General features: G+C 38.6%; 1 protein-coding gene and 1 non-coding gene across 3 annotated transcripts; both read right to left on the bottom strand.

The window, feature by feature from the left end:
• Positions 1-4,176: 4,176 nt before the first annotated feature.
• Positions 4,177-4,288, bottom strand: LOC125171390 (U6 spliceosomal RNA). The gene has a single exon (XR_007154307.1). It is a non-coding gene; the product is annotated as a U6 spliceosomal RNA (small nuclear RNA).
• Positions 4,289-4,699: 411 nt separating this feature from the next.
• On the bottom strand, positions 4,700-13,895 carry MED21 (mediator complex subunit 21). Of its 2 annotated transcripts, XM_047867821.1 has the most exons (4): positions 13,811-13,895; positions 9,200-9,314; positions 8,550-8,650; positions 4,700-7,638 (listed from the first exon to the last, which is right to left on the bottom strand). In XM_047867821.1, the coding sequence occupies exons 1-4, from the start codon at positions 13,850-13,852 to the stop codon at positions 7,462-7,464; spliced, it is 435 nt and encodes a 144-aa protein (XP_047723777.1). In that variant the 5' UTR covers positions 13,853-13,895; the 3' UTR covers positions 4,700-7,461. The 2 variants fall into 2 exon arrangements, with proteins under 2 accessions (XP_047723777.1, XP_047723778.1); XM_047867822.1 differs by lacking the exon at positions 4,700-7,638 and having other exon boundaries at positions 8,599-8,666.
• Positions 13,896-16,631: the final 2,736 nt, after the last annotated feature.

Genomic DNA, 16,631 nt, shown 5'->3' with positions numbered 1-16,631 from the left:
GCATTTTTTACTTCTTTATTGGCCATTTATCTACTATGAAATGACTGTTTTGTAGTTTTTCTAATGCATTATTCATCTTTTTCCAATTGATTCTTATTAATTCATAGGAGGGCTTTACATAGTCTAGATACTAACCCTTTGTGCAGTTACAGATTATGCAAATAACTGCTTCCAAGTTGGGCTTGCATTTTCTCTTTATGGAGTCTTCTGATGAACAGAAGTTCTAAATTTTAATGCAGTTGAGTTTAACCTTTCCTAAATGAGTTAATATTTGTAAGTTTGAAACAGTGTCTGACACATATTGCTTACTGTAATTTTTGTGTTATTTTCCTTTATGATGTGAACTTTTCATATCTATTTTTAAAAATTCCTATCTTGACATCATAAAAATATTTTCCTTATAATGTCTTCAAAAAATTTTGTCCTTCACAAATGTTTTCAATCTACCTGACATGGATTTTTTTAAATAATGGTTTTATTAACATATAATTCACATACTATAAAATTAATCTTTTTACAGTATACAATTCAGTGTCTTTAGTATATTCACAGAGCTGTCATGACTATTTAACTCTAGACCATTTTCATCACCCCAAAAAGAAACCCCATAGGCAATGACTTTAATATACGGCATACATATAACCAATGTTCTACACCAGTTTATTCTTTCCTCCAGTGATTTGTAACATTACCTTTGTCACAAATCAGATTTTCCTATGTGTGTGGATTTCTGTTAGATATCTCTGTTCTCTTCCATTGGTCTGTTTGTCCATCCCTGTACTAATATATGCTGTCTTAATTATTATTAAAGCAAGCTCTGTCCTTATGTTATCTTTTCTCATAAGTATCTTGATTTCTGTTGACATTTTGTACTTCCACATAAATTTTAGAAATAACTTGTCAATTTCTGCAGAAATCTCAATTGAAAACCTAGTTAAAATTGTATTAAACCTATAAACCTGTTGAGGAAAATTGACATATTTACAATATTGACTCTTCTGTTCCATAAAGATGGTATTACTTTATTTCTTTAGGTTTTTAAAAAATACTTTAAAATTGTTTTCAATTTTTTCCTTAATTTTTGTTCTATTTCTCCCAAATGTCTTACATTTTAGTTGTATCTTATTCCTTGAAACATCATTTTTTATACTATGGAAAAAATGTTATGTTTATTTCTGAGAGAGTGGGCGCGTGTGCATGCATGCAAGCAAGTGGGGAGGGGCAGAAAGAGAGGGAGAGAGAGAGAGAGAATCCCAAGCAGGCCCCATGCTGTCAATGCAGAGCATGACTCGGGTCTCAGACTCATGAATTGTGAGATCATGACCTGAGCCGAAATCAAGAGTTGGATGCTTAACCAAGTGAGCCACCCAGGCACCCTGGAAGATGGTATCAGAAGGTATTTTTTTCTACCATTTGTTGCTGTTGTATTGCACATCGTTTTCATGTCTAACAACCCTTCCAAAATACATCTATGGAATCTTCTTGGGTTTTCTACAGGTATTATTTTATCTTTAAATAAGAGTTTTGTTTCCTTTTCTCCCCATCTTATAATTTTTATTTCCTTTTCATGCTTAGATGCATTGATTAGGACTATCAGCACAAAGATGAGTAGTTATGTTTATAGCAATCATCCTTGTCTTGTTCTCAAACTTAAAGAGAATGCATCTGACCTTTCAATATGATGTTCACTGTATTTTGTACCCTTTATATTTTAAAATTCTTTTGTGAGGATCTCTTCTGCACCGCTGGTGGGAATGCAAACTGGTGTAACCACTCTGGAAAAAAGTATGACGTTTTAATAAAAAATCAAAAATAGAACTACCCTATAACCCAGCAGTTGCATTACTAGGTATTTATCCAAGGGATACAGGTATGCTGTTTTGAAAGCGCACATGCACCCCAATGTTTATAACATCGACAATAGCCAAAGTATGGAAAGAGCCCAAATGTCCACTGACAGATGAATAGGTAAAGAAGATGTGGTATATACACATACAATAGAGTATTACTCAGCAATCAAAAAGAATGAAATCTTGCCATTTGCAACTACATAGATGGAACTAGAGGGTATTATGCTAAACAAAATTAGTCAGAGCAAGACAAGTATCATATGACTTCACTCATATGAGGAATTTAAGATACAAAACAGATGAACATAAGGGAAGGGAACCAAAAATAATATAAAAACAGGGAGGTGGACAAAACATAAGAGACTCTTAAATACAGAGAACAAACAGAGGGTTGCTGGAGGGATTGTGGGAGGATGGATGGGCTAAATGGGTAAGGAGCATTAAGGAAGACACTTGGGATGAGCACTGGGTGAGCGGATGAATCACTGGAATCCACTCCTGAAATCATTGTTGCACTATATGCTAACTTGGATGCAAATTTTTAAAATAAATAAAATAAATAAATAAATAAATAAATATTCTTTTGTTTCTCCTTTGCAAAAAGTTTTTTCATAAATAGATGTTGGATTTTATCAAATGCTTTTCCCGTGTCAAGTTACACGATCATACAATTCTGATTTTAATCTACTGTGACAAATTACAATTTTTGATCAAATCAAAGATTTCACCAATTATAAAGCATACCATTACGTGTTCCAATAAGGAAGGAAAAAACAACTATCCATTGAATATTCCAATTTAAGATACAATTAAGAAAAACAATGGTGGGCATTTTAGAATTCATAAAAATACAAAGTAATTTATAAAGATAAAACTGCCATGTATCCCTGGGGTTAAACATAGATGTGTGATACGTTCAATTTTTTAATATCTAATGGCTTTTAATTTGCTAATATTTTTGCATATTCATGATTGAGATTGGTTTTAATTTTTACTTCTGTACTTTCCATGAGATTTTGGTGATGAGCTTTTATGTGAAACTGGCATTTTTCTCACTGAATGTTTAACAAAACCCACTAATAAAACTCTCTGGGCTTGGTGCTTTATTCATGGGGAAGAGTTTTGACTATTAACTGAATTTTTTAAAGGTTATATGACCATGATTTATATATCTCGCTGAGCCTATTTGCTACACTACTTTTTTCTAGGTCCTTTTATCAAAACTTTTCAAATTCATTAGCACATAACATTATTCAAATTTTTTCAATATTTTAAAATCAAGGCATAGGACTTTAACAGTTCTTATTGTTTACATCATCTTTTTTTCTAATCAAACTTGCCTAAGTTGTCAATTTTATTACTCTTTTTAAAAAAATGTTTATTATTTTGAGAGAGATAGGGCTAGCAGGGAAGGGAAAGAGAGGAAGAGAGAGAATCCCAGGCAGGCACCATGCTGTCAGCCTAGAGCCTGATGTGGGGCCTGATCTCACAAACTGTGAGATAATGACATGAGCTCAAGAGTTGGTTGCTTAACTAACTGAGCCACCCAGGTGCCCTGATTTTATCACTCTTTGAAGCCCAACTTTGGGCTTTCCTTATTTTCTCATGGTATGGTTCTTAATTTCTTCTGTTGCCTTTATTATGTCCTTCTTTCAGTTGGAAGCTTAGCTCATGAATTTTCAGCCTCTTCTTTCCTAATATAAGCAAGGAAGGTAATACTTGCATTTTCTCCTAAATGCTTAGAAGATGCCACAAGTTTTTTTTTCTTTCTCTTCCTTTTCTTTTTAACAGCACTAAGTACTTTTTTTTTATATATATATAGAACTTAATAATTAACGAAAAATGACTTCCATTCTCATGGCATGGCACTTTTATACAAGAACTTAATAAAAGAAAAAAATTGAGAAGCTCTTGCTGTGAAAAAAGAATAATGCTGCTGCTCTGAAGGGATGAAATGTACTCTAGCGGCCTGGTTCCAACTGCTAACCGCTTTCCTCATTGACATTTTCTAGAATGAGAAGCATGATGCTGTGCATACACTCATTCAAAGATGTTGGAGTCCTTAACAAAGCTCCTTCGGTATCCATCACTATTAACCCCATTTCCCATTACACGATGTTTTCCTCCTCCTGTAACTGTGCCTATCAATAGCTTCCTAGAGTTTCTTTGTATTCTCTAGTGTCACACTGTAGATAACCAGTCCAAATTGCCCAAAGCGAAAGGGTTATCAGTGCAAAAGCCATTATAGGTTTGTCAGGTTTACGAAGACCTCTGGATTCACAGCTCCTATTAAGGTTGCTGTGCAGACCCCTGAGCCTTGGGTTTCGAAAGTCTTTCTCTTTGGGTGGTTCCTTTTTACGCGTCATCCTTGCACAGGGGCCGTGCTGATCTTCTCTGTATCATTCCAATGTTAGTATATGTGCTGCCAAAGTGAGCACTGGGTGGTTCCTTTTTAAAGCAGGGAGGCTCAGGTGCTAAAGAACATCTTGACTAATGATGATTCATTACCTGCCATGAGGTCACCTCCCCTGTGTGCCTGCTCCGCTCCCCACAAGTTTCTATATGTAATATTTTCATTAAGTTCCGAATTATGTCCTAACCTCCGCTATAATTTCCTCTTTCATCTGAGTTATTTACACCTCACAGGGTTGGGTTTTTAATATTTATTATTTTCTTTATATTTTTTATCCTAACTATACACATAGATGTTCTGATAGCTTTTTTATTACTTCACAGTGAATGAGTGCCTCAGTCCCCTTTGCCCCAGCCTTAGTCTCCAGGGCTGTTATGAGAGTAGATGAGGTTTTGTCCTACACAGGTGAGTGGTGTTAAGTAAAAACAAATCCAGATTTAGGTACAGAAAGACTTTATTGGAAAAGATTATCGAAATAAGGAGAATGCTCTGACCATAAGATCTGCAATTGTCTCAAAGATCAGGTGGAACAGAGCTTTTTATAGAAAGGAGTATATAAACAATGAATGAAGGAGATAAGCAGGTGACATAATGGGACAGTTGATCAGGGAAAGTCTTTTAGTGATCACTTAATTTGTGCGAGGTGTCACTCAGGAGAGACTATTCCACATCCAGTGCAGGCTCAAGCTGAGGGTGGATTAAAATTCAGGGGCTTATGCGGGGAGAAGCCTAAAGTTTGATCAAGTCATTAGAGGGTATTTTGTCCAGATTGGTCTTTGGGAACAAAGAGATCAACTAACCATTTATGAGACAAAGAATGGGAATTTGGAGATCTGGGTCTAGCTTCGTCACAGGTGAACAAAGTCATATGGGAAAAGATGGTTCTTTGCAATAAGCCATTGCCTGGAATAAAATAGGAAGGAGGAACCAAGCTGCTAACTGTTTTCTAGGAGCACAGCGTTCATTAAATTGTCGGTAGCCAGGTTACCCACAGGCAAAAGACAGGGAGATGGGTTGGGCACTGTTTTACATGTCACACAACTACCTCTCTACCTTTAGCCATGTCCTGAATGGGAGTATCTTTTCTGGCATTGGTGTGGGGAATGACAAGTGTACAGGGTGTCTACTCCAATAATACATTCATAGAAGCCGTGACCACAGTGTTACCAGGACAGCCTCAAAGTTATATTTAGCCCTAAAGTTATATTTAACTTCCTCACTGGTTACTTTGCCTAGACCCAAGGTTGAACTTGTGTGTCCCTTCTCCCCAGTAGACCAGGTATGACAGTAACTTGGGCACCCATATCCAACAAAGCCATGAAAGTTTGTGTCCCTCCTTTCCTTTAGTTCTCCGGAAAATTCCAACAGGGATATTGGGTCTAAGGTCCTTTTGGAAGAGAGAGACCATGGCCCCATCTTTAAGAATTTTTCTCCTTAAAACAACTTAGATCTGGGTAGAAGGGAAAGGTAGGCAGGAACCAGGAGATGAAAGACACAGACACCCATTGTTTTTTGTCCTCCCAAAGCCATGTGCTGGACAGCAAAATCATCACTGCCCATACCCCCATTTCAACTTCGAGGACTTCTTATCCAACAGCCATGTCCACAAAATGATGGCCAAGAGAAGCTGCTATATACAGTCTTTATGAATTATTCCATACATTCTTTATAAATAGTTCAATACGTGCATTGTCATTTTTCTATAACACCTTAAATGGTAAAAACAGGCAATTTCAAAAAAAAATTTCTCTCAGGTAAGGATAAATAATAGTCTACCAGCTTACGGCTAGAACTTTTCATACTTCTCTCTCTGGGTTAATTGTATTGAATAGGGTTCAGTACTTTGAATATTACTTTGTGAGTTCCTTATCTTCTATCTCATGCTAGTGTCTAAAAGTAAAATGATTTTAAGTGATGCCAGAGAGAATAAACCTAACATTTTATATATTTATTAGTATGGAGAACATTTAACTTTAAAAATTAATGACTCTATAAATTTTACTTTAGAGTTAAAATGTGCCTCTAAGCAGTATTTTTCAAGAACTGTGGAAGAGCTTGATTATGATGGGAATGACAAGCAGAATCTGAGACTACTGTTCTTGCACTTTCTTAAACTCAGGATAGTAACGGACTGTAGGAAATGGAGCTCAGGATATTCTGAAAAATGTAGCCTCAGGAGACAGAACCAGTTACAATGTGGAAACATTTCAACTCCAGCTTTCTAGTAGAAATAATCAGTAGGTTCAAGGAGAACCAAAAGTTGGATGCATCATCATACTTGGTAATACTGACACAAATGTTAGCAATAACAAAGTAAGGTGGGATGCATAAAATGATAAAGTAACTAATGTAGTAGAATTATGTTCTTGTCAGATTAGAACACAGGAATAAAGGTTGACAGGTTAACAAGTCAGAACCAGGACCTTCAGATACATAAAAAGGAAGAGAAGGAACTGATGACTCAGGGAACATACTTCACCACACAAATTAGGAAGGAAAAAGCAGGTCAAAAGCTATGAAAAAGGATAGTTCAGGATGAAGAAAAATGTTGTCATAATAGCATGGGAATTCTACAGAGAAGACAATTTCTTAGTAGAAACACATGTGGAGATGAACTAGAATGGGTATGAGGTTCCAGAAAATGAGGAATGTTTCCATAAAAGTGATCTAATCTCTCATCCAGCCACATGCTTCTTAAAAGAAACATGGCTTCAGAAACTTTCCTGGCCCAAGCTCCAAATGTATATAATGTCATCTCTGAAGAGGCAGAAGGGCATCAGTTTAAATTGAAATGTCCCATATCTCTGCACTTACCACCTCTCCTCTGGCTTAAGGGATATTTTGATTTGTAAAAAGACTGTAGAAATTTGATAAGAATAAAGATAGAAATGTCACAATAGAATTTTAAAGTACATCTGTTTAATTATAACCATTAATGCAATATCTGCCTCAATAATTTAATTCTGATAATAAAAAAATGATAGTATAATGATGGTTTAAAGCTGGTTCAATTCCAATTTTTAGAGGCTTATTTATCAAGAGTGAAAATAGAAGACTATTAAAAAATAGCTAAAAAGTTAACGTGTCCTAGTGCTTAATGTTTCTGTAACTGTTGGTAAGGCTTACATCTAAATTTGATGCAAAATTCTTAATGGCACTGAAATAGTTCTTTTCTCAGACACAGGGTACATACTGGTACTATGAGTCTGGAAGAGACTGGCTATGGGTACCACTCCTTGTCTTCAGCTGTGACTGCGCAATATCAGCAAGTGCACTTTGTATCTTTTCCAGAAGCATGTCCCCTCGATAAACAACATCCTCCAGACATGTAGCAGCTTCGTGGTTTTCTTCTTCCAGCTTATACAAGCTAGCAGCCTTTGTAAGACACAAATTTAAAATCTTTTGAGAGAAAAACTTGTAGTGAAAGCTAAGAAGGTAAAAAAAACAACAACAACAACAACAAAACTGTAGAAGTATTTACATTTAAATCTGGATGACTCTGCAACCATTATGATAGATTTTTTTGGTGGCAGAAATTCTAAAATCAGATAACTTTTAAGAGTTTTCCCTGTATGAATTATTTAAGAGAATGAAATTTTCAAATCTCCAGATGTCTACATGTGACTCTCTCCCATACTGCTTTGGGACACTACTATGCTATTCCACACCCAGAATGCCACCCTCCTCTTATTCTCTGCTAGGAAAAGAGCCAAATAGAGGAAAACAGGAAGTTTCCTTACAACTCAAAATTAGACAACTATATGTATTCAGCAAGGTCTTTAACAGACTGCAATACTTCACAATCAACAAAAGTTCCATTTTAAAATTTAATCTCGGGGCACAGGTGGCTGAGCTCATCCAAACTTCGGCTCAGGTCATGATCTCATGGTTTGTGGGTTCGAGCCCTGCATCAGCTCTCTGCTGTGTCAGCACACAGCACAGCTTGCTTCAGACCCTCTGTCTCCCTCCCTCTCTCTGCCCCTCCCCTGATCATGCTCTCTCTCTCTCTCCCTCTCTTGAAAATAAACATTAAAAAACATAAATAAACATAAAAAAAAATTAATCTTAAGGAAACTTTGAATATTATAACAAAAAATGTTAAATCTCCTTTGGGGCACTTGGTTGGATCAGTCAGAGCAGCATGTGACTCTTGATCTCAGGGTCATGAGTTCAAGCCCCACACTGGGTACAGAGGTTACTTTAAAAAATAAATCTTAAAAAAAAATCTATCACCTTTAATTGAAATTCTCTACTAGCAAATTTCTGAAAGGAAAAGAGATTTTTACCTGTAATGCAGCTGTAGATTCTTCACTGGGTAATGAATCTATCAAAACATCAATGTCTTTTGCTGTTCGTGCAATCAGTGCCGCAAAAAGCTGGGCATATTCTAAAGAAAGATATTACTAATTTAGAGTATTAGGGAATCTCAAGTTTTCAGACACAGAAACTAAATTCAAGGCTAATAAAACCAGGAAATTTCATAAACTTTTTCTGTACTGGGCTTCAAATGATTAAATTTTAACACACCAATCCTGTTACATATTTGAGAATTAGCTTTACTATTAACTCAAATTGGCAATTAAACATAATCATTTCATTTTTTAGGACAATATGCCAGTCACTTGAATGAAGGAATCTGTAAGTGGGATGCCTTCTTTATGAAGGTCCCTCAAGTGAAATCCAGGTAAAATCACACACATTCATTTCTAAAGGAGTAACCATCTGTTATTTGACATGAACAGAAATATGAGATGTAATATAAATCGACTCTAACAAATTCATTTATTTTATAACAAAATTTGCAGTAATATTCTCAAACAACCAGATTTTAAGAAAGCCATAATGAAGCTATATTTCTCAATAAGTTTAACTTTAAAGGATCACAATATATGAGGGTCAAACTAAGAGAAGCCAAGAAAATCTATAATCTATTTACCTTCTGTAGGATTAGCTGGCTGATCTTTGTTAATTGCTGTCTGAATATTACTAAAAGAGGCAGGAGGGCCACACTGCTGCAACACTCCAATGGCATTACAAAACTGATCTGCAAGCTTGAAGCCAAAGAAAATGTATCAGCGTTAGAAAGGATTTATCAGTTTTAAAGACTGTGACTGGTAATAGCAACAAAAATAAGTTTCTATAATAACGATCTCTAAACAAGGGAATAAAACAGGAACAATTTTGGATAAAATTAGCCAGTTATTTACAATGATTCAATGTTTTAATCACACAAAGAAACTAGGTTTGGTGTCAATGTAGTTGAAACAGATAAAAAGAAACACAAAATAATCTTTCTTTTCTTCCCAAGGTAGTAGAATGATAAGAGAAATATACACCAATATTTGTTACAAGCATAAATAAGGACTTTCTTGGGCAGTGGTGGGAAACAGCAAATTTGACTGGCAAATATCTAAGTATGGCCGTAGGACAAATTTTAAAATGTGTGACTCATATAAAGTATATGATCCCTTTTTTGAGACTAAAGTAGGTACAAGTATAAAGAAATAGCAGGAAAAATACTTCACCTTAAGAAGTCTTAAGGTCATTGATGGATGAATGGATAAAGAAATTGTGGTACACACACAAACAGGAACACTATTTGTTCATTAAAAAAAAAAGGGAAATCTTGCCATTTGCAACATGAATTGACCTTGAGGGCACTACGCTAAGTGAAATAAGTCAGAGAAAAAAAAATATTACATGATCTTAGTTATATATGGAATCTAAACAAAGCAAAAACTGAGCTCATACACAGAGGACAGACGGAGGTGGGGGTGAAGGTGAGCAAAATAAGGGAAGGGGGTCAAAAGGTATGAACTTCCAGTTATAAAATAAGTTAAGATGTATAGTATGGTGACTACAGTTAATACTGTACTGTATATTTGAAAGTTGCTAATCTTAGAAATTCTCATCACAAGAAAAAAATTTAACTTTGTAACTACATATGGTGACATGTTAACTAAACTAATTGTGATCATTTCACAATACACACAAATACCATTATGTTGTACACCTGAAGCTAATGTTGTATGTCAATTATACCTCAATTAAAAAAAAAAAAAAAAAGGCTATCCCTTAAGTATTCAGAAATGTTTTTCTCCATGACTCAAGTTGTAAACTCCCAGTGTTCTAAAAGTATTCCTCAACTTTTCAGGACCAAGAATACCAATTCCTCACTATCTCCAAACTTAAGACTCCTATCTTCCCCCACCAACTTCCCTCAATAGTCCTGACCTTTTGAACCTCAATTCCTTTTTTTGTTAATGTTTATTTGAGAAAGCGCGTAAGCGGGGGAGGGGCAGACAGAGGGGGGAACAGAGGATCCAAAGCCGCCTCTGTGCTGACAAGCAGGGAGCTGATGCGGGGCTCTAACTCCCCAACCGTGAGGTTATCACCTGAGCTCAACAGACTAAGCCACACAGGTGCCACCTGAACCTCAATTCCTTACTTCCAATCAGCGAATGGCCATTTCCACTAAGTTTCTCTACCATTATTTAAATGACCAAATCTAGGGCGCCTGGGTGGCGCAGTCGGTTAAGCGTCCGACTGCAGCCAGGTCACGATCTCGCGGTCCGGGAGTTCGAGCCCCGCGTCGGGCTCTGGGCTGATGGCTCAGAGCCTGGAGCCTGTTTCCGATTCTGTGTCTCCCTCTCTCTCTGCCCCTCCCCCGTTCATGCTCTGTCTCTCTCTGTCCCAAAAATAAATAAACGTTGAAAAAAAAAATTTTAAATAAATAAATGACCAAACTTGGGGTGCCTGGGTGGCTCAGTCAGTTGAGTGTCTGACTTCAGCTCAGGTCATGATCTCCGGGTACATGAGTTCGAACCCCGCATCGGGCTCACTGCTGTCAGTACACAGCCTGCTTCTAATCTTTGGTTCCCCTTTCTCTCTGCCCCTCCCCAGCTTGTGCACTCCCAAAAATAAATAAAAATCAAAAAAAAAAAAAAAAAGAAAAAAAGAAAGAAAGCATTAAAAAAAAAAAGGCCAGAGCCCCAAATCAACTGTTTCCTTTGTTTAATATCTAATTTGCATTAAGAATCTCCTAGTTAGCCAGTCTAATTTCAGACTCTTAGGTTCCCTTCATCTTCAAGTCTTTCTGTTACTATTTCCCTTTTCCTTCTATCATTGCTGCTGCCTTAGTTCAGTCAATTATCTCACATCAGTACTGTTACAACAGTCTCATTGTTTTCTGCTTCACTATGTTATTTTACCCTGCTTAAAAATTTTGAGCTCATCCCAGCATGGCCTTTAAGATTCATCTCCAACGATTCAGGCTGTTTCAAAGCTTTCAATAATCGAAGTCATCTCTACTTATTCATTTTCTACTACTCCTTCATATATGCCTAACTAGTGATAAATTCACTCCGGACTATACTGTTTTTCTCACGTTTTACTACTTGTAATGGAGCCATAGTAAGGGCTCAGAAACTGTACAAATGTGGATTCTAATTCTGGTTCTAGCAACCTGAATAGGGCTTATTTTCCATTTTTAAATTAGGGACATTCTCACATTACAACACTGTTTTGCAGAATAGAGAAGATGCACCTACACAAAATTATTCAACACAGTGGCTATCTCTTCTGTCCGTCAAAAGCTCTCAAGATCCACTGATTAAACAAATTTTTGTCAAAAATCCACTCTATGACAACCGCTGTATATAAACATTGTAGCGATACAGTAAACAAGAGACGTAGTTTCTGCCCTCACAGAGTTCTCAGAGTGTAAAACATATGTTATTTTAATAATAATTATTGGGGCGCCTGGGTGGCTCGGTCGGTTAAGCATCCGACTTCGGCTCAGGTCACGATCTCGCGGTCCGTGGGTTCGAGCCCCGCGTCGGGCTCTGTGCTGACAGCTCAGAGCCTGGAGCCTGTTTCGGATTCTGTGTCTCGCTCTCTCTGTGACCCTCCCCTGTTCATGCTCTGTCTCCCTCTGTCTCAAAAATAAATAAACGTTAAAAAATTTAAAAAAAAAATAATTATTATTCAGATCAATGCTAATCTCTTAGCTATTTAGCTCATATCACTCTTCCAACTTTCAGCTTAAGACACTTGATTCATTATAAATACCTAATCACATGCTACTTTTGCATTATCTAAATGTCTCTTGAGTATCTGACATCTTTCTAATTAGGCTGTAAACTCCTTAAGGAGTCTTTCTTTGTAAACAAGTGCTTGCATACATAGTAGGCGTTCACACTAGTTAACCTAGAGGTTTCTCTCCAAAATCCAATTATCAGCATGCCTACCCTGGAGTTAAGGCCATATTCACTTTGCCCTATCATCTTTCCAGTTATAAGACATGCATGAATATGCAACATTTCTCCTAAAATAACATTTCTACCCAGCAGCATCGTTGCAATTGGGTTTTCAAAAGCTTCAGAGTAATATCTCCCAGAGGGACGCTGGCCGGCAGCCCAGACAAGTCACCGTAAAGTAGAATTTATCCTGGTGAATTCATCAACATTTAGGGGCTGGCCCTCTCAGTCCTAAAAGGTCTCATTTTACGCACTAGTAGACCAGTTCCTCACAAGCAGATTCACACCCCTGACGTGTACAAAGATTGATGGAGTTAAGAATAATCCCAAGTTCTTAGCTTCCAGTGTGGACAAAACTGGCAAAGGACCAGACACTTTGAAAATCCAGTCAACATATCATCTCTACACAGACAGTTTACCTGGGACATCAAATTATAAATAGAATGCCAATGAGAAATAGAACTACCGATGAGAAATTGTTTAACTCTTAACGGCAACGAGTATACGAATCCTGTAGTTTGCATATTCAGTACTTGCCAGTTAGGCACAATAGGAAAAATAATCAGAAGGATCAAAGTAAAGGGGATGATTTGGCCCTTAACAGGAAGTAGGCTTTTTGAGACACATTAAAGATGACTTAAATAAATCGGAACCTATCCAAGGACTAGAAGATTCACTTTCATAAAGATGTCAGTTTCCCCCAAACTAATTTACGCTAGGGAGTCGCCAAGAGATGGAATCAGACTCTTTGTCCATAGGAAGCAACTAAGATAAAACAAAACTTCTCACGTCACCATCACTCCCCCTTCAATCTGAAAAGTCCTCGCGAAGGAATACTCTTGGCTGACATTTAACGAAAAAGATCCATAAATCAAGAGCACTGGTTTTCCTCCGCGGCTCAAAACTGGTAAGAGAAAAAGAAGCTTCTGCGGCTTTGTCCCCTTTCCCCCGAAAGACAAGTGATCTCGTAAGCAGTGCTGACAATAAAAGAAAACTGCTCCCAGAGAACAGGACAGGGCCGTGACGCCTAAGTGTCCTGGTACAGAGATGCTCTACTTTTCAGGCGAAAGAGGCTGCTTGCTTCCTCCCTCAGCCCTCCGCAACGCCGGCAGCCGCCCTCAAACCTCCCAGAACGCCTCGCCGCCTCACGCCGTCGCCACCGGCGCTTTTTGCGGAAGCCCTGCCTCAGTTCGCTCCCCACTAGCGGGGTTGTTTTTCAGGCCCCTTTTGCTCTCTTGCTTCACCTTAGGAAAGGAGAAGACAGAGACTAAGAGACCCAAATTGCTCACCGAGTTCACCGCGTCCTGCAGCTGTGTGAGGCGATCCGCCATGTTCCTCCCGTGAGCTAAGGAGGCTAATGCAGCTGCTCGTCCGCGATTGGGCAACTTCAGGACGCGTCGGGCCAATCACGGGGCAGAATTCTTGGAAGGGGTGGAGTCGAGAGGAACCCCACGCCCCACGAAGAGGGAGGGCGGGACTTTCCTGAGACTTTAGTTAGGCTACCTCCAGCCGCGGAGGAGCTCTGCCCCGAGCGGTTTGAGTAATTTCATCATTGTTCCGAGTCCGTTCGTTTTTGGGTCCAACATACTGTTCTCGAGGCTTTGGGGTTTTAGACACTTTGGAGAGATTGTTAGATTCTGCGGTTTTAAAAGTAATTTTCCTTATCCTCCCTTGTGTTCATTTTAAGGCATTGCCTTGAATACTTGCGTTAAGTTGCTTTGGTTTTCCAGGTGGACCACACAATACATGTACACAGCAGGCAACTCAAAAATATTTGGGGGGTCGCGATACCGATTTTAACTTCAAAAAAATCCAAATTAAAATTCACCAGGCCATCTTGGCTGCGTTAGGGTGCCTTCTCTGTTGCTTTGGGGGGGGGGGGGGGAGCGAGCGCTACCTAAGTTGGAGACTGGGTGCGTGCTTTAATTCTCAGTGTGGGTGTGCTGGGTGAGCTGACACACATGGGCTGGAAAGCGTCCGAAACAATTAAATACTAAATCGAGCTGTATTGACTGTGTTGGAAGAGTATGGATGGAAAGGGAAGGTTTCCATGGGCAAAGGTGAGGCGGAAGAGGAGCATTTGGAGTTAAGAGGTAAGGTTTGACTGTAGATAACTAATAAGCACCTCGTTCGTGTGACAGAGAGAAACAGAAGGTTAGTAGAGTGGAGAGTGGAGGTTCCTGGAAAACAAGCCTTACGTGTAGGTAGAGCAGGGGCAATTTTTAAACAGATACGGTATGCAATTTAGACTTAGCCTCGACATCTATTGAGGGTTTAGGTGTGAAGGAAGGTAGTAGAAACTTGGTATCTGGGAAGCCTGGCTGGCTGAGTCCGAGTGTGTGTGACTCTTTATTTTTGTTTTTTAATGTTTATTAAGTTTTGAGAGAGAGGCACACACAGTGCAAGCCTGGGAGGGGCAGAGAGAGAGGGAGACACAGGTTCCGAAGAAGGCTCCAGGCTCTGAGCTCTCCGCACAGCTGACACCACCAACCCTGAGATCACTACTTGAGCCAAAGTCCAACGCTTAACCGACTGAGCCCCCAGGGGGCCCCATGTGTGACTCTTAATATCCGGGTTCTGAATTTGAACCCCATGTTGGGTGTAGAGATTACTTAAAGAAAGACAGAGAGAAACTTGGTATCTAAGAAAAGTTGTAGCCTGAGGATAGTCTGGCAACAAGTGAGCCTGGAATCAGCAAATGACTGGTATGTGGACTTGAGACAACCTCATACACCTTCCTTCTTGGGCTGATTGTTCCTGATTACCCTACTGGAGTTGGGAGAGGGTAGGGGAAATTATACGTTGAGAACTCAGCTTGTTGGATTTACCCCAACCCTAGCTGGGATGCTCTACTTCTGCTTCACCACTACTTCTCCTCAATCCCCAATCTACATACCTGCTGGGACCTAATTAGGAACCTCTCCAGGTAAGGCACTTCCCCCCATAATGGGATTACAAGAGATAACTCTAATTTGTTTTAATTGTAATGTAGGATATTCTTGTGACTGAACTTTTCTTCTCACCCTCAGTTGAGAGTGTACCTTATTGAATGCTTGCCATGTACCAAGAAGTATGTTAGGTGCTAGGTTTGAATAAGCCAGGGGCTCATTAGGAGGAGGGCTTTGAAATTACAATAATGAAATGGGTTGGACCTAGACTAGGTTATTAACTCTGATGAGAGAAGAAGAAAGGCTCGTTTTGAAGGAAATATTAACATGGGTTGGTGCCTGGTTAGATAATAGAGGGATGAATGAAAGAGCCCATAAAGGAGAATACTGTTTTGTGGCCTGATTGAAGAAAACCTGGGCACCCACGGCAGAGGAACCACTTCAAGACAACTCATGTTGTGACTCAGTTATTGTCCTGTCATTATCTTCCTTACAGATTTTCAGTAGCTCCATAGAGACCTCAGGTTGATGTACAGCCATCTTGGCTTGGTTTTCAAGGTTCACTGTAATCTGTCTTTAGCAAACAAATCCAGCCTCCTCTCCCAATAATATTGTGTGAAGTAATCAGATTATTCATCCACAGTCCCTGAACCCTTGGCTTTCCTGGACTCTGTAAGCCTTTTCCGGCCATGGACACCTTTAAGAATCAGATGAAAGCTATGGACCCTTTCCTCAGACCAGGCTCGAAATTTTTCATACATTTTAAAGGGGTTTATGAATCCCTTGAAGCTGTGGACTTCAGGGAAAAAAAAAAACCCACCTTCCAAAAGCACTCCTTTGTATCTAGTTCAGGATTGCTCAACAGCAGCACTATTGACATTTTAGGCTGGAATATTTTTTCTGGAATGCTATCCTGCCCATTGTAGAATGTTTAGCATCATCACTGTCCTCTACCCATGAAGTGACAACAGCAAACTCCCCTTCCAATTGTGACAATACAAAATATCTCCAGATATTCCCAAATGTCTCCTGTGGGGCAAAATTTCCGCCAGTTGAGAGCTACTAGTCTACCTCTTTCCTTGTTGTTTACCTTTGTCAAAACAATTTCTTTGCCATCATTTAATTTATACTCTATCTTTTAAAGTTTTACCATTTTCATGTACAATTTAAGAATTACTGGAGTTCACATGGATGTCTCCTTTTTCCATTTTATGATTTTTAC

The sequence above is a fragment of the Prionailurus viverrinus genome, chromosome B4 (assembly GCF_022837055.1).
Source record: "Prionailurus viverrinus isolate Anna chromosome B4, UM_Priviv_1.0, whole genome shotgun sequence".
In the NCBI taxonomy this organism is placed as follows: Eukaryota; Metazoa; Chordata; class Mammalia; order Carnivora; family Felidae; genus Prionailurus; species Prionailurus viverrinus.
Note: the sequence above shows the minus strand (reverse complement) of the source record. Positions and strands in the feature narration are given on the sequence as shown.